The sequence below is a fragment of the Kryptolebias marmoratus genome, linkage group LG20, assembly GCF_001649575.2.
Source record: "Kryptolebias marmoratus isolate JLee-2015 linkage group LG20, ASM164957v2, whole genome shotgun sequence".
NCBI classification, from domain to species: Eukaryota; Metazoa; Chordata; class Actinopteri; order Cyprinodontiformes; family Rivulidae; genus Kryptolebias; species Kryptolebias marmoratus.
Window position 1 is genome coordinate 9,605,317 of NC_051449.1, and position 18,695 is coordinate 9,624,011.

An 18,695-nucleotide genomic window follows, 5' to 3' on the forward strand; every position below is an offset into this window, starting at 1 on the left:
AATGAGCTCCGTTCTCCTTCACACACTTCAGGACTGCAAGACTACAAAATATCTTTCTTTTTCTTGAAAATGATATTTGTATATCAGAAAAAGTTTACTTCCACATTTACTGGAGCTATGACAATGTTTTTAAAGACTGTTCGGGGTTAAATAAATCTTTAGGTTGTTGGTTTTGAACAGTTTTATATACAGTTTCTTGTGCTGTTTTTTATATCTGAAAACGTAATTCATAGTAATATATATAATTTTCAAAGAATTTAGCCCTATATTCTGTTAAAATATGCATATAGTTAAAATTTTTACATCTTTTTAGAATTTTTATTTTTACTTATTTATCAGCGGTCAATCATAAGAGTGTTCATCTCTTTAGAAAAACGATGTATTACACCAGATATAGTCAATTGTTAATTTCTATCTATAGTACCAGATGAATATACAAATATGAAGAGTTTTGTTTAGTTGTAGCTTATTATGTTGGCTTTTTTTTCACTTAAAAATAAAAGACCTATCCTGACCTTTTGTTTTCATTCTTTAAATTGCTGCTACTTTTTTTTTTTTTTTTGTTACAAAAAATTGGAAAATTACCATCACTCAGGATATAGTTATTTTTTTTAGTTCAGTTGAAGCCCTACCGCCTCAGTCCCACCACCTTAAATACCAGTTTACAAATATATATATATATATATATATATATATATATATATATATATATAAAGTGTAAAATGTTTTGCTAAGTAATGTTTAGCTTTCATTTCTTTCTCGCAGCATTTTGCTTATTCGTTGATGTACCTAAAGCTAACATGCACACCGTTAAATACACCGATCCGGCAGTAAATCTTACTTAGCTCAACTTTATGGTCACTTTGAGACTGTGTTGCCATTGATTTGTGAGTGTGATGTTGCAACATGCAACTCTAAACTTATGCTGCCATAATTTAAGGCACTTTCGGCTAGTGCTTTTTCTTTGCTTATGGGGGGGGGCACTATAGCCAGAGGTTAAAGCAGATCAATGCATGCCTGTCACAGAAGTGTCAAATCTGCCTTAATACAGGCCACACAGACAGCTCACAGACTTCAGCCCACAGGCTGGCTCTGCATAGGTAATATAAAGAAGACTTTTGTTTCAAGTCTGGACAAACATTACAGTGAATCCTCTTCAGGAATGCGAGGAAACCAGAAAGATAGATGTGTCAGAGTGTGTGTGAGGCGAACCATGAAGTTGTCATTGTGGTGAAACCGTCTCTGCATCAAATTGCTCCCATGCAGCTGAAAGAATTCATTTTACTTTAAATAGCTTCTAAAATCTGTATGAAAATGCAGTGAGCACGACGAGCAGACAGGGATGTCGGGAGAAGCCTAACAGCTTGTCTGAGTGATGGAAAATGTGTCTGATTAACTGATATGGTCTCTGGTTATGTGAGAAGCGTTACTGTATATCTGGCTGGAACTCATAGAAGTGAGTGCACCACTGATACAAAAATTAGTTTCATATAGGATTTTGCCTAATTTGTGCTCAGTAATTAGAGCTGCCACTAACGACTGTTTTTTACTTATATTAATCTTATCTGCTAATTTTTTAATTAATCAATTAATCTAAACAACTAAGTTTCCTCCACACATCAAAATCAACAATTCTATTTTAGTTTAGTTTAGTTTTGCCAGTCAACTTTAGCATTTATAGTAGAGCACAAAATAAATTGTTTACAAAGACTTTTAAGTTAAAATACAAAATATATGTTTATAGTGCCAACTCCAACATGACAAATAAAATAAATAAATAAAAGGAAGCTCTTATTGATAATGTATTAAAAAATAAAAAACTGTTAATATTTAGTATTAGTGAGATATGCAGCAAAAAGAATTTAGCCACATGTCTGCCTAGAAGAAAGAGAAGCAGGTTTAACATAACCATTTAAAATGCATGATGGACAATATAACGTTACCATATCTTCTTTTAACTTAGCATGGTCCTTTGCCTTTTATATTATACTTATAAATTATATGTAATAAAGCAGTAAATGTATGCATTTTAAATTACCCTGTCAAATTTAAATGGTAATATCAGTTGTTATGTTGTTACCAGCCCCAACTTGTCTTGAAGAATGTTGTTTTACCTGCAGGACACGTTGAGGCTGGAACTAATATTGTTCAGTAATGATATCTGCATAATTTCAGTACATAGCATCATTTCATAAAAATGTGGGGTTTGTCTGTCAGTCATAAAATAAATAGGAGATAATGACAAATAATTTTGTAATTGCATTCAAAAAGTCTATGCAACTGTTTCTCATATAAAATGAGGTGAACATAATACATGTTATTATAAATTAAATCGCTCTTACTTCACTTGAACCTCTGTTTTGAGATCAAATCTTGACGTTAATTTTATCTTTTCTTTTTTTTTGTTTCTCCACTTAAACATTAATCAGACTTCTTAGTTTTGGCAGCAAAAGTATTACCGAGCCATTAATTGACAAAGTCTTATTTTGACGGTATCAGGATTCTAATTGCTCCATGAGAAATGTAAAATGTTTCAGCTTCATCAAAATCTTATCATGTCATCGACTCGCTTGTATTTCAGCTCTGGGACCTCCCATTCCCAACAGAAACAACCCTTGCTCAAACCTGGTCCCACCCAAAATGACAACTCTTTTGTAGTTTTTTTCACTTCCTTCAGACAAAACAAGCGACTCTAAAGACTCTTTTGGCTTCCACCCCAAAGCTGAGATCACTCCGATCCAGATGCAGCAGTTCTTTTGTCATTGTTTGAACAAGTTGCTGTCAATTGTGGGAATTATGTCTGATTATTATGATACAGAGTTGGCGCGATGGCAGCAGATGAGTGGAGTTGTGTAATGTTGGAGACTGATTAGACAGATTTCCCCAAGTCTGCATGTTGTTCATTAACATTGCAGATGTTACATATTAGCTTTATGCACTCTCCTGAAAAACTAATCCAGTCTGAATAGAGCTTGAGTGTGTAAAAATTTACCATCGCGTCACTACCTTTCTTTTTTCCTCCAGAAGGTGCGAACGTCAACATAGCACTCGCTGTAAAAGCGCTGCAAGTGAACAAATCTGTTGTCAGTATCCCAGCTTGTATATAGTGAGTTCAGGTGGGATTGACATTGCCAGGCTAGTTATGGCTGCTTGTAAAAAAAAAAAAGAAAAGAAAAGCAGTTTAACACCGGAGCAAGCCGGAGGGTGAGGATGTGCGTGGGTGTGTTTGTGGATAAATGCTGGGGAGTGTGACAATGATCCACAGACGAGGCGAGAAGTGAGGCTTTCAGAAAATTTATGAACAGGCTGATTGAAAGGAGAAACTTTTCTTTTCTGTGTCGACGTCAAACTGCTCTCTGTGCTTCCCTGACAACCTTCCTGCTTAACCAACTGCTCTCAGGTCAGCCTATTCAATTTCACAGCCAAACAGGAACAGCCACTCACAGTAGCTTGAATAATATCTAATTAAATGGACATTTTAGTAATTTTCTTCCTTTTTAATTTTTGTTTCATGTTGTAATTTAGCTTTAGGTCAAAACAAGAAAAAGTAAAACAATAATAATCCTTGCCAGGTTCACGGTAAAGTCAATGAGGTCTGATTGACAGAAAAATAATTAACAAGTCTGATAATGTATTAGTTGTTTAAATCAGCTATTAAGCAAAGTGCCAGACACGCACTGTTTACAGCTTCCCAGATGCAAGTATTAATTATGATGGAGTAACAAGCACAATCTGTCTCCCATGAACCATTTCAAAGCTTCATTTTCCTGAAAATCACAGTCTGAGAATACACAATCCCCAAAACACCCAAACAAACCATGCAATATAGATGCACAGTGGAGCGAAACATAATGTTCTGTTTCTGTTTTTGATGCTCTGAAATTACACATCAAAAAACTGTAAAATGGTTTGTTCAGGATATTGTTTTGCTTGTTCAACACAGAACTGCTCTTAAATCTATTGGAGACATTCAGAAGTCTCTTATTTGCTCTGGAGTGCAGCTTCACATCAAAAGCTCTCAGTGTGAATTTAGCCTGTTTGGGTTTCAGATTGATTGTGGAAGCAAACTGAAGACGGACAGTTTTTTTTTTTTTTATTGGTCATCTTGAACAAACAACTGAGTAATGCATGGTTGAAAATAACTGTTGGTTGTTAATTTGGAGTGCACCGTGTCAGGTAATGTTTTCGGCATTATTCATTATTTTGTACAAACATCAACAGCAACATCCACTTTTACACGTTCTCCAAATGTCAGCCCCCGCCCCCCCCTCCTTTTGAACACATCCTTCCTTTGTTCTACTTGACACTAACCTGGTTGTTACACCTGGGTCTGCTTTGTTCTCTTTACTTTACCAGGCTCCTCTGCTCAACCCTCTCTGTTTCACCGCATCCATTTGCTCGTTGGCGCTCAATGTTATCTCCTGCCTCAATCATTTGGCCAAGAGCCCCTGAACACACCAACTGTTGCACACTTTCAATAAACTAAAGAAGCGTTGCACCTTACAACGGGCTTCTGTGTGAGCCTTTTTTTTAGCAGTGTCGAAGGACATTTTACCTTAAAAGCACCCTTTTCTATTCTTTTTCTTTACTGTAAAACCTCATTTTAAACTAGAGCCATTAATTCCAGAAGAAGACAAGAGGTAAAAGCTGCAGTTTCAAGGACTGGAAGTTTTTCTATGTCTAGCATCTCATTTTGAGTTGGTTTTAAATTTTAACATTTTTTGTTAACCATAAACTATTTAAATCATACCTGTTAATATAGGAATTATTTAAATAAGCAAAACAAATAGTTAACATCCTTCTTTGCCTTTTGGATGTATGGCTACAACCTTTGTAGCCAATCCAATTCTAGATGGTCACCGCAGTCAACTGGCCTTAAAAACACGAAAATCCCATAGTTTTTACAGATATTGACATAAAATTTGGCGTGGTAGTCATTCACAACACATATTCCAAGTGCTATTCATTGTGCAAGATTTTTGGTTAGAACTGAAGTACTAAATGTTGGAGGCACCTCTTGTTTCTCTGTAAGCAAAATAGCTTATGAACCACTGGATGGATTTTATTAAAACATTTAGAATTTAATAGGTTGATATATATCTACAACTGATTACTTTTTGAAGTTAGTTTTATTGACCCTTGCATCATTAGCGGCCCATGTACAGGGGATAGCAGCACTGCGAACAAGATCAATCCAATAGGCCTAGGGACTAAGGGGTTCAAATTGCTGACACAGCTAATTCAAACTAGCCAACACAAAAATGGGTACAACTCAGTTATTTTACAAATATTGAGCTAAAATTTGATATTATAGTAACTGAGTGTCATTTACAGCACATACTGGGAGCATTTTATTTTCAAGGTTTGACCAAAACAGCTACAACTCAGTCATTTCTCTCAGCATAAGATGTTCTTAGTCTAAAACTGTGGCATGAAATGAGTTCCTTCAAGGAATGCTAGGCCTTTCATTTTAATGCAAGACTTAAGATAAAGTACAACATCCTAAAAAATATCCTTCTATAATTTCTGTTAAACACGTGATAAACAGTTTAGATAATCAGGACATAAAAAAAATGTATATTCTAAAATCTGGTAAATGAATCTTCAAATAAATAGTTTTTTATTTAATACAAATTAGGCCAATATGCAGAAGCAGTGTGTTAAAAACTAGGTCTCCTTTCCTCTCTCATTATGAATAATTAGTGTAATTATTGCGTGCACTTTTATTAAAGCAGAGGTTTTGGTACTCTGTTGCTCTGGAGCATCCAGGTGAGTGTTGATGCTGAGGTGGAAATACATCAGCAGGGATCTTGGAGAAGCGTTTGTTGCTGCCTATCAGTCTGGGAAGGATTAGAAGTACATTTCCACACAATTTGGAGTCCATCATTCACAGCGAGAAAGATTAGTCACAAGCGGGGAAAACATTCAAGACACTTGCCAATCTTCTCAGAAGTGGACGTTAGAAAAACCATTGCAAGGTCAAACTGTATAATGTTCCGAGAAACTAACAAAAACAACAAAAAAGTCATCTCTCAGGCTCTGTTGGATGTTAAAAAACATAAATGTATTATAAATTAGAAAAATATATTTTTACAGGTGATTTTGCAGACCAAAATAAAGATGTTTGGCTTTTATGCACAGCATGTTTGGTGAAAACAACAATTTAAAGGCCTAGCTTTCCTTAAAGGTACCTTCCATCTCTCCCACCAGAGTTATTGACTAAGATCATCTTGTGTTTAAAAATAACAGTTACAGCCATTTTGGTTAAACCTTGAAAATAATAATCTCATATGATATTGTGATAGCCTGTGTGATCCGTTGCATCTGTTATGTGTTGTGAATGACTCAGCTACTAACACACCAAATTTTAGCTCAATATTTGTAAGGTTTACTGAGTTTTAGTCATTTTTGTGTTGGCCAAGGTTGGTTAGCTGTGATGGCCATCTGGAAAAGAAATAATTCAAAAAGCTATTCAGTTGTAGATGTCCATCCAATGATTCCGTTCTGAAAGTTTTTTTTTTTAATTTGTTCAGTGGTTCAAGAGATATATTGGTAACAAACAGAGTTTGTTTCATTAGGTAGTGGCAAAGTTTTAACACAAATCTTGTGCAATCAGAGCATATGGTTGGAGATCAGTCTCAGCTACTACCACACTAATTTTTAATGATTCATGAGATATTTTGCTTATGGTATAGACAAACAAACACATGCAGACACAGTCAAAAAAATATTGCTCTGCCTTTGGTGGCAGGCAATGATGTATATTAACACATCAGACTATGTGGTAAGGATGATGATTTGGTCTTATTTACAGCTATAAAAACATGGGCATTTTGTGGTATATATATGTATATATATATCTTAAAGTATCCAAATATGAGGCTATTTGTCTGACAGCTCAAGCTTGACCAGAACTGGACTGTCTAACAAGACAGGGATTTTAAGCTCAGCAGCAAATCTACTTCAGAAAGGCTACAAATTAAAAACATTATATTGTCGCAATGGCTCAGTCAAAGTCCAGACCGTAACATGATTAAAATGCTCCTTCGGGATCTTGAGAGAGCTGTGCATAAGGAAGTGCCTGCAGACGTCAATGAACTGAACCAATGCTGTAAAAAAAGAATGGCTGAAATTCTTCCCCAGTGATCTGAGAGCCAGATAAGGTCATTCAGAAAACATTTACTTCAACTTATTAGAGATAAAGGTGGGGACAGTTCAGCTCTGCTCATTTTTTTTTACTGTTTAAATAATAAAATATATGCTGTGTTGTTAGGACCTATTTTGAATTTATATCTGTGTAGATATATATGAAACCTTAAAACTAAAAGAGAGTGTATTTTCTTTGTTTTGCTAATTTTAAGTTCTTTATCGGGTATTTAAAAACTTGTGTTTCACCTTAATAGGAGTTTAAGAACCTGCAAGTTTTTAACTGTTAATATTACAAAATTAGCTAATTTTCTGTAAATCCACTAATTAACTAATAAAATAAAATGAGTGAGTTCTAATTGAGATGTCCCAAGGTGGTATCTTACCACCTTATTCAAAATTTATTCAAAATTTCAGTTGCAGTCTGACTGAATTCTGAGTTTTGCAACCAAGTGACCAGCAAGGCCATGTTTTCAGCAGACAGTTTTTTGAAAACCACAGCATATATTTATGTGCACGGCTTGCAAAACTGCATTTTTGGCTGTGCACAATATATCACTCCCTATCTCTGCCTACATTGTATCCACCTTGACTAGTTTTGTACATACCCCAGCAGCCACCATCACTTTTTTTACACCTTTGAAATGAAGACTGTCTAATTTATACTGGTTTTTCAATAATTATATTTTCTCATCACTGTGTTGTTTTTTTGACCTGGACATTTGCCTCAGTTGTTTTCTGTCAGAGAAGATTCCTGTTCAGGTGTCAAAATACAGCTTTAGGGCACTTGTCGACACAATTCAGGTGGGTTCAAGACAAGTCAGAGACAACTGTCTGGCTATTTTGAGTGAAAATTTGCTGTGCAAATTTTCTGAACAAGTGACAAGACTGTGGACCTCTGTTACTCACGCGAGGAAATTGAGAACCCCATGAAAGTCACAAGACTTTCTGGCGACTCCATAATAAATGCTGTTTGCCGGTCATTTGCGGCCCAGTAAAATACAACCTTTAAGCATGTTTTAGTGTTTTACTATGTTCAGCTGTAAGTCACAGTTAGCATTCTGCTACTCTTAGGGTCTTATCAGGTAAATGTTGATAAATCACACTTGGCAGCCTGCACTTGGTGAAAGTGCATCTTTGTTTCTGGCTCTTTTTGGTAAAGTCTTGTAAAGCCAAGGAACTGACATCATGTCCCTGCAGGGGTTGAAAGCGAACCTCTGACAGGACTGTCATGAAAAACAGAAAAAGAGCTCCCCAGGAATATCAGGGTGCTTTATGAGGACAGAAAAAAATTGCCTTGAGACAGTATTTTCTTAGGTTTTTAAGTTCCTGTCTTCCACGTCTTCTACTCCACCAACCGATTCTCTGGTGTTTAAAATTCCCCTCTCACATGTGTCTTTTTTGGTTCTGAATGTAGGGCGTGGGGGTGGGGCAGAAAGTTCTCCAAATTGGTAGTTATTCAAAGAGTGGAAGACGGATCTTTGTGTTGGGAAGATCCAGCTCCGCACAGCCACATCTCTATTTCACTTGTAGGTTTTCAGCTTACACTTGGACTTGCGCATTAGTTTTGTTCCAGTCTTACTTGATATGTATGTATGCGCTCTCTAACGCTCTCTTCTCGGCGTTGACAATCGAAAATAAATTAACATTCCTGGGCTTTATTTTTGTCTTCTCTAAGCCTGCGGAGAAAACTTGGAGGCAAACCCAGGAGGTCAGGCCGTACTCACAGCCTGTCAATCCTCCTTGGTGACCCCACCGCCCCTTTCTTTCTCCCCCTTCCATTCTTCTCCCACTACACTCCCCCTCTCCCATCTATTTAGTCCCTCCCGGCTTAGAAACTCCCAAACACCCCCCCTCCTTCCTTCTCCAACTCTCTCTTTCAGTGGACGCCTCTCCAGCTTGAGTGAGGGAGACACAAGCTTTCTTACAAAGGAGCCTCACATTCATTGAGCCGGCTGTTGCAGGCAGCCTTGTGTTTCATGTTAAGACATGTGGGCTGTCTCCTCCTGTCCATTTATTTTAATTATGTTTTAATTGCTCGCTGTCCTTTTTTAAATGCTTGCTTATTATTTCTATCATGCTGATGTGAAAAATTTGCTGTGGACTGTGATTTTCTCCATTATCTTAACTGATGATTGATCTCTCTCCTCGGGTTTCCACAGTGTCTGCATGAGAGACAAAAGAAAAACAGATGTCATGAATGTTTGCGAATCGTTTTTCATTTCATTGGTGGGGCTTTCGTCCTGTTTTCAGAAAGATTTACGGTTAATGAAGAGAGAACCTTGGGGATTATACTGTGTATCCTCGTATGTTTTTAGGGAAAGGACCTCAATGCACAGATGAAAATGAATCCCTTTTATCTAATGTCTTCTGGTGTATATTACACGTTTGAGCTCATTAAATGTAAAAATAGTTGTACTTTATAATGTAGGTGGTGACAGTTAGTCATAAAAGTGTATCTTTTTATAACGTTTCTGCCTTAGCTGAGCATAATGATCATTATGCAGAAATTGCTGGCCCAGAAACAAAAAGGAAAACCTTAATTTCAAGGCTTTGGAGCAGCTTGCTGCAGATAATTCATCTACAAAATATCCAAGGGGTTAATAATGCTTCCTTTACCTTTTCAAATGACTTTCTGCTCAGAAACATCCAGGCCTTCACTCCGGTAACCATCAACTGCCCCCCGTCCCCTGATGTGAAATTATGATGCGTCTGTCAGTACTTGTGTAAAGCATCTTCATGTTAATCGCCTAATCCGTTTATCTCAAGTCTGGACCAATTCAGTGCAGAAATCCCACCAAACAAAACCGAGTTTTTAGGAAGATGAGCACAACTGTGTCCTCCACCAGCTTAAGCCAGGAAGGGGAAATGTTACTCAGCGGGAAGACAACTGATCGGGAGAAAGAACCCCGGGGGTGGAAAGGGCAAGCCTTCATCCACGAGTCTGGGCAGGCTCTCGCCCCCTGGTGTATGGAGGGGCCGAGTGGCTCAGCAGGTCCCACAGACCAGAAGGGCAGGGGCACGTCCCCCCCGACAGTTTCCAATCTCCTTCTGTCAGCCACTGTTGTGGTTACCCCATGGCTCGAGGTCTCATATTTGGAAGATGATAAATGGCTGCTGAAGAAGTCTTGTGTGTCTCTGGAGATTTGGTGCTCTCTAATATTGAACTGGTGGGCAGTCGTGTTGTTAGCCCGAGCTGCCTCTGTAGACACAGTGCGACACTACCCGTGCAGGAGGAGAACAAACCCACTGCACCTCGTTCTTATCTGATTTGCCTCGGCGCCACTGCCAGATAAACAACAGCAAAGAAAATAAAAGCACGATTCTTATAAAGCCCCCCCCCCCCAAGTAAAGCTGATAAATTAAAAGTTAGCTGCATGTGCACTGCCTTGGCACACAGTTTGCCGTATGGTCAGGGTGACCTCGAATGAAAATAAATACCCTCATGCTTCAACAAACTGAGATCGTTTTCTTCCACTTCTACCAGGTTCTGGTCACGTATAAAGTGAATCCAATAGTTGCTTGAATAATGTCTCAGTATGCTAATGTGAAGGTTCCCTATGTTTTGTGGGTTTTTATGTTGCCAAAAATATCCGAGTGTATTAGTGAGGCCCAGAGAGCGATCAGAGTCGACTGTTCTGCTGCTCAAATTTAGGCTCATTATAAAATAATCAGGGCGCTTGACGAGCAGCTCTGAACGAGCAGCATTCAGCAACAGGAAACATTTACTCTCCTCTGCATAGCGACAGCTACCAAGTGACCAATTCTGTGGATAAATGTGTGTGTGTGTATGTGTGTGTGTGTGTGCATAGGGGAGATGCTGGATGACAACCATGGGGGAATAAAGAAGATCCTGTGTGTTTCTGTTTGTATGTATATATAGATGTGTGCAAAAGGAGTGTGCATTTTTTTTTGACTGTATGTTTATTCAGGCGTGCATATATGAGTGTGGGTGTGTGTGTCTGTGTGTGTGGCATTTAATGTATGACACACAACACATCCCTCCTTGCCGTTTGACTTTGGTAAGCAGCTTATCTGTCTTGTGTGTTAGTCTGTCTCAGGCTCTAACCTTTCTCTGCTTGTGCAGACAAAGGACTGTTTTTGCCGCCCCTTGATAAGGCAGGAGACAAAAGTAGCTCTCAAAGCAGCCATGTCTCTAATGGCGTCCTGTAAAAACGTGTTGCCGGAGCGACAAGCTTTCTCCCGCGGTGATCTGGGAGTAAATGTGGAAGGTGGAACATACAAAAGTAAGAGAATGAGGCAGTGTAAACATTCAGTCTCAGCAGAGTGCTAAATAAGCAGCAAGAACCAGGCAATCTCTCTGTGGTTTGTTTCTTTTTTTGTCAGTGCCCTCGTAAATACATGAGATCAAAAGTTTTGATATTTCCGAGAAACTTGTGCCTTAAAAAAAGTCTTGTTTGTTCGATCGAACCACAGTTATGAGCTTTGTATTCGTGGCGTTCAGACTTTTGTTTGCCGATTTGTCAGACGCAATTCACATATGAATTTTTGAATTATGTCACGCATGTAGAAAACAGATGCAGCAAAGTAAACAAGCCAAACTGATGATGATAACCTTCAAATCTAAATGTAGCTTTTCTTTTTTTCCCCCACAGATGAAAAGATGATTGTTAATACTTCGCTGAAAACTACTGATTGCTGAAATTCGTCTGGCTTCCCATCCTCCTACTGCAGCACCTTGAAGCACTATTAGCAACTACCAGACCTCTGGATCTTTTGAACACAGCAACACGATGGCCTCTGCACTGTGGAGGTGTCCAGCGTTTCGCTGCCTCCTGCTCCTACTCTTTTGCTTTCACTGTTCACAAGGTGAGTACCCACAAAGGTTCCATGGCAGAAAGTAGTGTTGATGCCATTCTAATCGAGTCCTTCAAGAGGCTATTTATCATTCAGCTTATGAATGTGTAGAATTTATTGAGCCCATTGTTGTGGCCACTTTTAAAAAGTTAAGAGCTGCTTTGCGACAAGGTTTCCAAGTTCTTCATCTGTTGTTCTGCCCTTGAAGTTTCAAAAAAGTTGTTTGAGACAGACTTGGTACTGAAATAAAGGATCATCTTGATGTCATTTGAACTCAGTTGTGTCTTTGCATCCACAGAAACATTCAAAAAACAATGTTTTAAATTCCTGGTTTTCATTTTGCTGAGAATCTTTCCTTTTTTGCATTTTTTTTATTTCTACTTTCATAAAGTTGATCTGAACAGCCTGGGTACTTAAAACTGCCAAAAGTTGGAAATAATTTGGGTCTGTTTTAAATAAAACCCCCTTTTCTTCTCCTTTTTTGTTTTCTTTTCTTTCCCTCCTTTTTGATCAGCACATTTGGCTATAATTACACATGTTGTGACAAAACACACCCGTCAGTTATATGCCCATCAGAACCACTGATGTAGTGATGTGTGTCTGCATTAATGATGATCAATTCCTTTTTTCCCTTTCAGTCCCTTTGAACGGAGAAACAAAGTAACCTGAAATCACATGGTTGTGTGCCAGACGTTTATTAAAGATAGACGATGAGGGGATTATTTTAAGGGGACTTCGTTTTCAATTTAAATTTTGCATTATTTCTCCCTCTTGCCGTTTCGTTCCTGAGATAGATTTCCTTTTCCAGTCTTATTTTAGGTCTCGCTGTGGTATACAGTTTGTTAACAAAGAGAATTTGCTACGGAACAGGCTGCCCCGGCATTATTTCAAGCAGAGATTTTTTTGTTGTTGTTAGATTAGTCATTTTGGGTAATATGGAAGAGAGACTAGCTTGAAGAATAGACCTCCTCTGATTTGGTCTGGCTCGGAAACCGAGTAGAATAGTCCTGTTGAATTTTGTAAAATACTGCTTTGGTATGCAGAAAGTGCAGGTTTTGTGTTTCAGTTGATGTGAGGGCTCTCAGGCCCAAGAATGCATATTTGCCTATCGGTCAATAAAGGAACATGGTTGTGTGTGTGTGTGTTGGGGGGTGGGTCATTTGAAAACAATATCTGACTTTATCCACATACCACTCACCTTCAGCCTGTCCAGCCCTGAAAGCCTGCATCCTGCCGCTTATGATCTTTGTTTCCATCAGCATCCCTGTAATGCAAACTCCACTTGATAATTACCTCCTGTCCCTCACCAGGAGCAGCTGTAATCAGGATATGATTTTCACCCAAAACATTCCTCATGCTTTCAAATACACACAGACATACCTAAAAAAAGTGTTTTTTCCCTCTTACTTAGTGACTTTACCATCAGGTGGGAAAAACAGTTATTTTTTTGTTTAGGAAAATTTGCATAAAATTAAGTAGATTCAATTGATCAAAGATTAGTGGTTCACACAAACATGAGGTGAAGATATTTGGGTTTTGAAAGAGCTATCCATTATCCATTCGGGGTATGCCCTAGAGAGGTCGCAATCCATCACAAGGCCTGCAGAAATAGCTAATAAAAGGCACAAAGTTAAAAATAATTCATTTATTTTAAATAGTTTTCACCCCCTTTTTCATTGCATTTGAGTCCAAAAAAACCCAAAAGTTAAACGAAAAGAAAAAGGCAAAAGAAAAACTTTGTACAGCTTGCATGATCAATGTGTAGTAACGTTTTTTGACACATTCACAGTTTGTGGCTGATTTCTGTTACCAGTTAATTATTTCTCAGCTTCTCTTTGGAATATTTTTGTTCATTCTTCCTTCAAAGGACATCAAATGAATTTTGGGCTGTATTCCATGCACATTATAATTTCTGGGTCTGCAGACTTCGAGGACTAAATCTTTAGCTTGCACCTTATGAGGTCTATTGTTTTAAAATGAATATTTTATGGTAGATAGCATGTTATATGTTCAACCTTTATTTATTAAATATGTTATATTTGCTTCTGATTTATATTTGAGTCGAGTTTTCTTGCTAGAGAATTTTTGCATGTGCCTTTGGCATCAACAGTAGCCCACAGCATGGTCTATTTTCTCTTCTGGGTAACTAGGTTTTTATAAAATTCTGCAGGTTTTTTCCCATTAAACATTTCATTGCTAATTACTAGCAAAACATTCTATTTTATCAGTCCACAGGACTTGTCTGCAAAATGCATCAGACTTGTTCAGAAGTTAATTTGTAAACTTAAAATTTATGGCTTGGATGCAGGAAAGATTTTCTTCTATTGGTTCTTGTATTAAGGCTGTATTTGTGCAGCTGTAGCTGCACAGCAGAGCGTTGCTCAGGCACAACAGAGTCTGCTAGATTTTCCTGAAGGTCTTCAGCTGTCAAAAGGGGGTTTGATTTCGCTAACAATTCTACTAGCACTTCTTTTAGACAGATTTCCCTGTTTTCTGTTTTTTTTAAACATCTTAACTCTTCAGCTTCCTGTTACCTGCCATTTCTTAATTTGATTACAGTCTGAGGAAAAGGCTACCTGAACACATCTTCAGTCACTTCTGCTTTGTGGGCATCAATTATTTTAATTGTCAGAGTGCTTGGCAGCTGCTTACGGGAGCCCATGGCTGCTGATTGCTTGGACAGAGTTTGAGGGGGACAGAAATTAGAAATTTTCATCACCTGGGGTTTACTAATGCTGAGTGTGAAGAAGCTGTTGTACTAACAAGCTCATTAAGGTCTGAGACCTCGGTAAATTAACTGAGAACTCAACTGCTTTTAATCTAAAGGTGTAAAACATAAACAAAATTATTGCTTAGGATAATAAAAAGATGATTTTTCTGATTAACTTCAGGCTTTTTGTGTATTCATTCATTTTTCTAATCACCGCACTAGAAAATGTATTTGCCAACATAATAACAAATGCATTTAATCAAGCCCAGACTATTTCCATATTTTCTCTCAGTTTACACTCAAAGTCAAACCTTAGACCAATATCCATATATTTAGGGTAACAATGTGGCAAATTACTATTGCTGGCATTTAACATGGCTATTATAATGAATGCACACACAATCTGCAGCTCCGTTAGCTTTGCAAAGCTTTGTAACAAGTTTCAGCTCATTGTTCAGCTGCACTGCTAAATTAATTTTACTGTTTTGTATACTCTCAGTGCTCTCGTAATGTTTTCATCTGCAATAAGCACAGAAAAAAACAAGCAGAGAAGCAGAGATGAATGTACCTTGCACTTCTTGTTCAGTACCACACAGTTAGCTGCCACGTGGTGAACATAGTGGAGCACTTAGCAGCAAAGAAGCCAGTTTATCCCACAGGACTTGGTTGGAACCAAAAACAGCACTAAAAGAACAGGAGGTATTGGATTTTTACTCTTCAAATAAGAAAATGCAGATACAGAGTTAAAAAAAAAACTATCTATGTAGGGAGAAAATTTTAATTCGGTCCTGGAATAAAAGATTATCTGTGCAACAATGAAATCTACTGCAGAGAGGTAATTACTCAAGATAAATAGATAAAATTACTGTGACGGATCAAATTATTTGTGACTAATTGCATTTCAAATCTATTTTGAATTAGTCAAACCATTTTGGTCTTTAAAGTTTTGCTGTGTGCTCTTCCTTGGCTCAATGATTTGTAGTCCAGTTCTTCCAGGTCCTTGTACTGTTTTATAAGCATTCCATAAAACGATTCTTCTGTCAGAGCAAAGTAGGTCATGCAGGTATCGGAATTGTTGTATATCTTTCAGCCCACTGAGCCGCCCAGTCTAAAGATATGAAAGACGACTAGATTCAAAAGGAGCAGCCACAAAGGTGGAGCAAGTGCACAGCGGCATATCTGCTGTCAGTGAATAAGAGCTGTTATCTGAGTCATTAAAGAAAAAAAAAGACAGATTTGGGAGAAGGTTGTGTCACACAATGTCAGCACATTTTTTTTATATTTTAAAACCAATTGAAGATGTGGTACCTTGAGCATAAATATTTAAATATTAAAAAAAGAAGGCCAATTTAAATGATTACATGGTTTGTGTTTGATAACTATTAGAGATTGGGATCATGGTAAAGATAAAGAGATTGTTAGTGTCCCAGGAAGGTTCCTCCAGCATTGGTAAAATGTGTGGAGGAAAGACTTTTGCTGCATTGTTTTGAAAAATGAATTGAAAAGTAAGAAAACAAAGCACTTTATTTATGAGTAAATGTTTTGCGCCATTATTTCTGCCCCGTTTGAGCCCCCTGCTGCTCTGGACAACACACTGTACGCCTCTTTCTGAATGAGATTTTGTTGATACTAAAAGATCCCTCACTCAAACTCACCAGCATGCTTGTATTTCCCCCCGCCTTCAAAGGTCAGAAAGGTTAACACTACGTCTCGCCACAACATTTGTGTCAAGCAGTGCCATACATTGTGCTGACGGAGGACCCTCCCGCGTGCCACGCTGGTATTTCCAGTCCTGGGTTTGACTGAATGGGGGGAGGCTATTGTGCTCCAACTTCTTTCTGGCCCCGGGCCATACACAACCAGTCTGTCATCCATTGATATGCTTGGCTTACCATTTTATGATTCATATCAAATGCTGCGGGTCCATGGTAGGGCGATCATGAATTATCTGCTAAACTGTGGGAGATTCACAGATGACTGGTCAATCTGTGTGGTGAGAACAAGCATAGAGGAAAGGAAAAATGTGATACATCGGCCTTTCTTTGAAATCCTGCCCTACTGGAAGTATTTCAAGAAGCAAGGCAGGGGTTCATCATCTGGACTGAATGGACTTTTCCTGCATATTGGGTGCCACATGGAGATGGAAAACTCATCTCATTATTCTTTCTGCTTGTGTTTCTAATTTGCTTATACAGTAATTCTAATACTGTATTTTGCAGGAGCTTTGCAGTGTCTGCAAACAACACTGGATAAATGTCTGTGTAACACTGTGCTGCAATATTTTAATAACAATATGGAAAGTTCTGGACCATCAAAGAACATGAAACTGAAATGAGCCAGACCCACATGAATGTCCAAGATCAGGGTTTCACTTTAAGAAAATGAAATGCAATATCAACCTCAATGGGGTCATCTTAGATTTGTTGCAACAGCGATTTCGAGTACGTTTTTTGGTAAAAGCAAAAGCAGCGAGAAATGTTTCCATCCAAAGCTAGAGTGTTGGATTATAACTCTTTCCTCTCCACAAGAGAGAGCAGCTTGTCCATTATTGTGTGTTTAGACATGATTGTAAAAGTCGCAGTAATATGGCGAGCTGATGAACAAGCACTTAATTTAATGGGCTTGGAGCTGCTGCAGTTGTCTGGCAGTTTGATTTCATTTGCAACGCCCGCCTTAAATCTCTGCAGATTCTGAGAGCAACTCAATTCACACCCCTTATGGCAACAAGTTGTATAAACACTGGACCACATGCCTATCTCGCTCTTTCCCTCTGTCAGAGATTTTTTTCCTTCTCCAGGCAGCCTAATTCAAATAATGGATAAGTCCAGCTTACAACCACGATGCGGCTCGCCTCAGATTTTAAACTTTGCTCGCTGTAAGGCACTGTTTCACAGGAGGGCTCAGCTGTCATAACAAAGCAGTGCATTTAATCCTAAAAGAAAGCAGGAAAGGTTTAAAATAAAAGCAAGTTTACCTATGGAAAGATGCAGAATTTTATTTTTTTATTTTTTATTTTTTGCCTTTTGTTGTGTCTTGGGAGATGTTTGCCTACAGCAGAAATCAACTTTAAAGTGAACACACAAAGTATTTGCAGAACCAACAAGAATATGCCGCATGTGTTTTTATTATTTATTTTTATTTTTTGTTCAGAATAGTTTTTAAGTCGCTTGGAGGCAAGTCGTAATTTATTTGAACAAAAAGCACAAAAGCAAAACAAACACAAAAGAACAAAAAAGCAGGTATAATGTAACATTTTTTGTGGTAAAGCAATCAAAGCAGGTTGGTGCTGTGAAAACCTGCAGCAGGGTTTCTTTAAGTGCCACCTCTTCAGCTGTATTGTTTTTAATCGTGACATATATTTGAAGCAGTAATTTGTCAAGGAGAGCAGACACCTAAAGTGTGAAAGGGAACACAAATGGCATTTAGACAAAAAGCAGCTTGCTGTTAGAAAAAACGATAAAAGGAGAAAAGGAGGCTACAGTTCTATTTACTCTGTGTGGAAATTGTTTCAAAATGATGCATTTGTCTCTACCCGTCTTTTCCCTGCTCGGTATCAGAAATGTCATAACAGCTCGGATCTCTCAGTTTTGCTTCTGATGGTTGTGTTTTACACTGCAAATGCCAGAGTTAAAACAGATCTTGACAGTGGGGGGAAATATGGCAATCAATAAAAGTATTGTGGAAATGACAATTGGGTTTTTTGTGACATATGTTTGTGTTCGCACAGATTTCAAGGCAGAGGGGTTTGTAAGTAAAAAGGCAAAAGTATCCCTACTGAGTTTCAGCAAGTGTTTGTTACAATTCCCTTTGCTCCTTCATGGCTAATGGTCATACAGGTGCTGGTCATAAAATTAGAATATCATGAAAAAGTAGTTTGATTTCAGTAATTCCATTTAAAAAGTGAAACTTGTATATTATATTCATACATTACATACAAACTCATATATTTCAAATGTTTATTTCGTTTAATTTTGATGATTACAAATGACAACAAATGAAAATCTCAAATTCATCATATCAG

General features: G+C 37.9%; 1 protein-coding gene across 12 annotated transcripts in view; it reads left to right on the forward strand.

The window, feature by feature from the left end:
* LOC108241674 (adhesion G protein-coupled receptor L2) overlaps positions 1-18,695 on the forward strand; it is a 91,265-nt gene that overhangs the window by 10,957 nt on the left and 61,613 nt on the right. For all 12 annotated transcript variants that reach the window (XM_017425989.2, XM_017425993.2, XM_017425991.2 and 9 more), the window contains exon 2: positions 11,763-11,976. In XM_017425989.2, coding sequence (XP_017281478.1) covers positions 11,901-11,976 — 76 coding nt within the window. In that variant the 5' untranslated portion in view covers positions 11,763-11,900. The remainder of the gene's footprint in view (positions 1-11,762; positions 11,977-18,695) is intronic.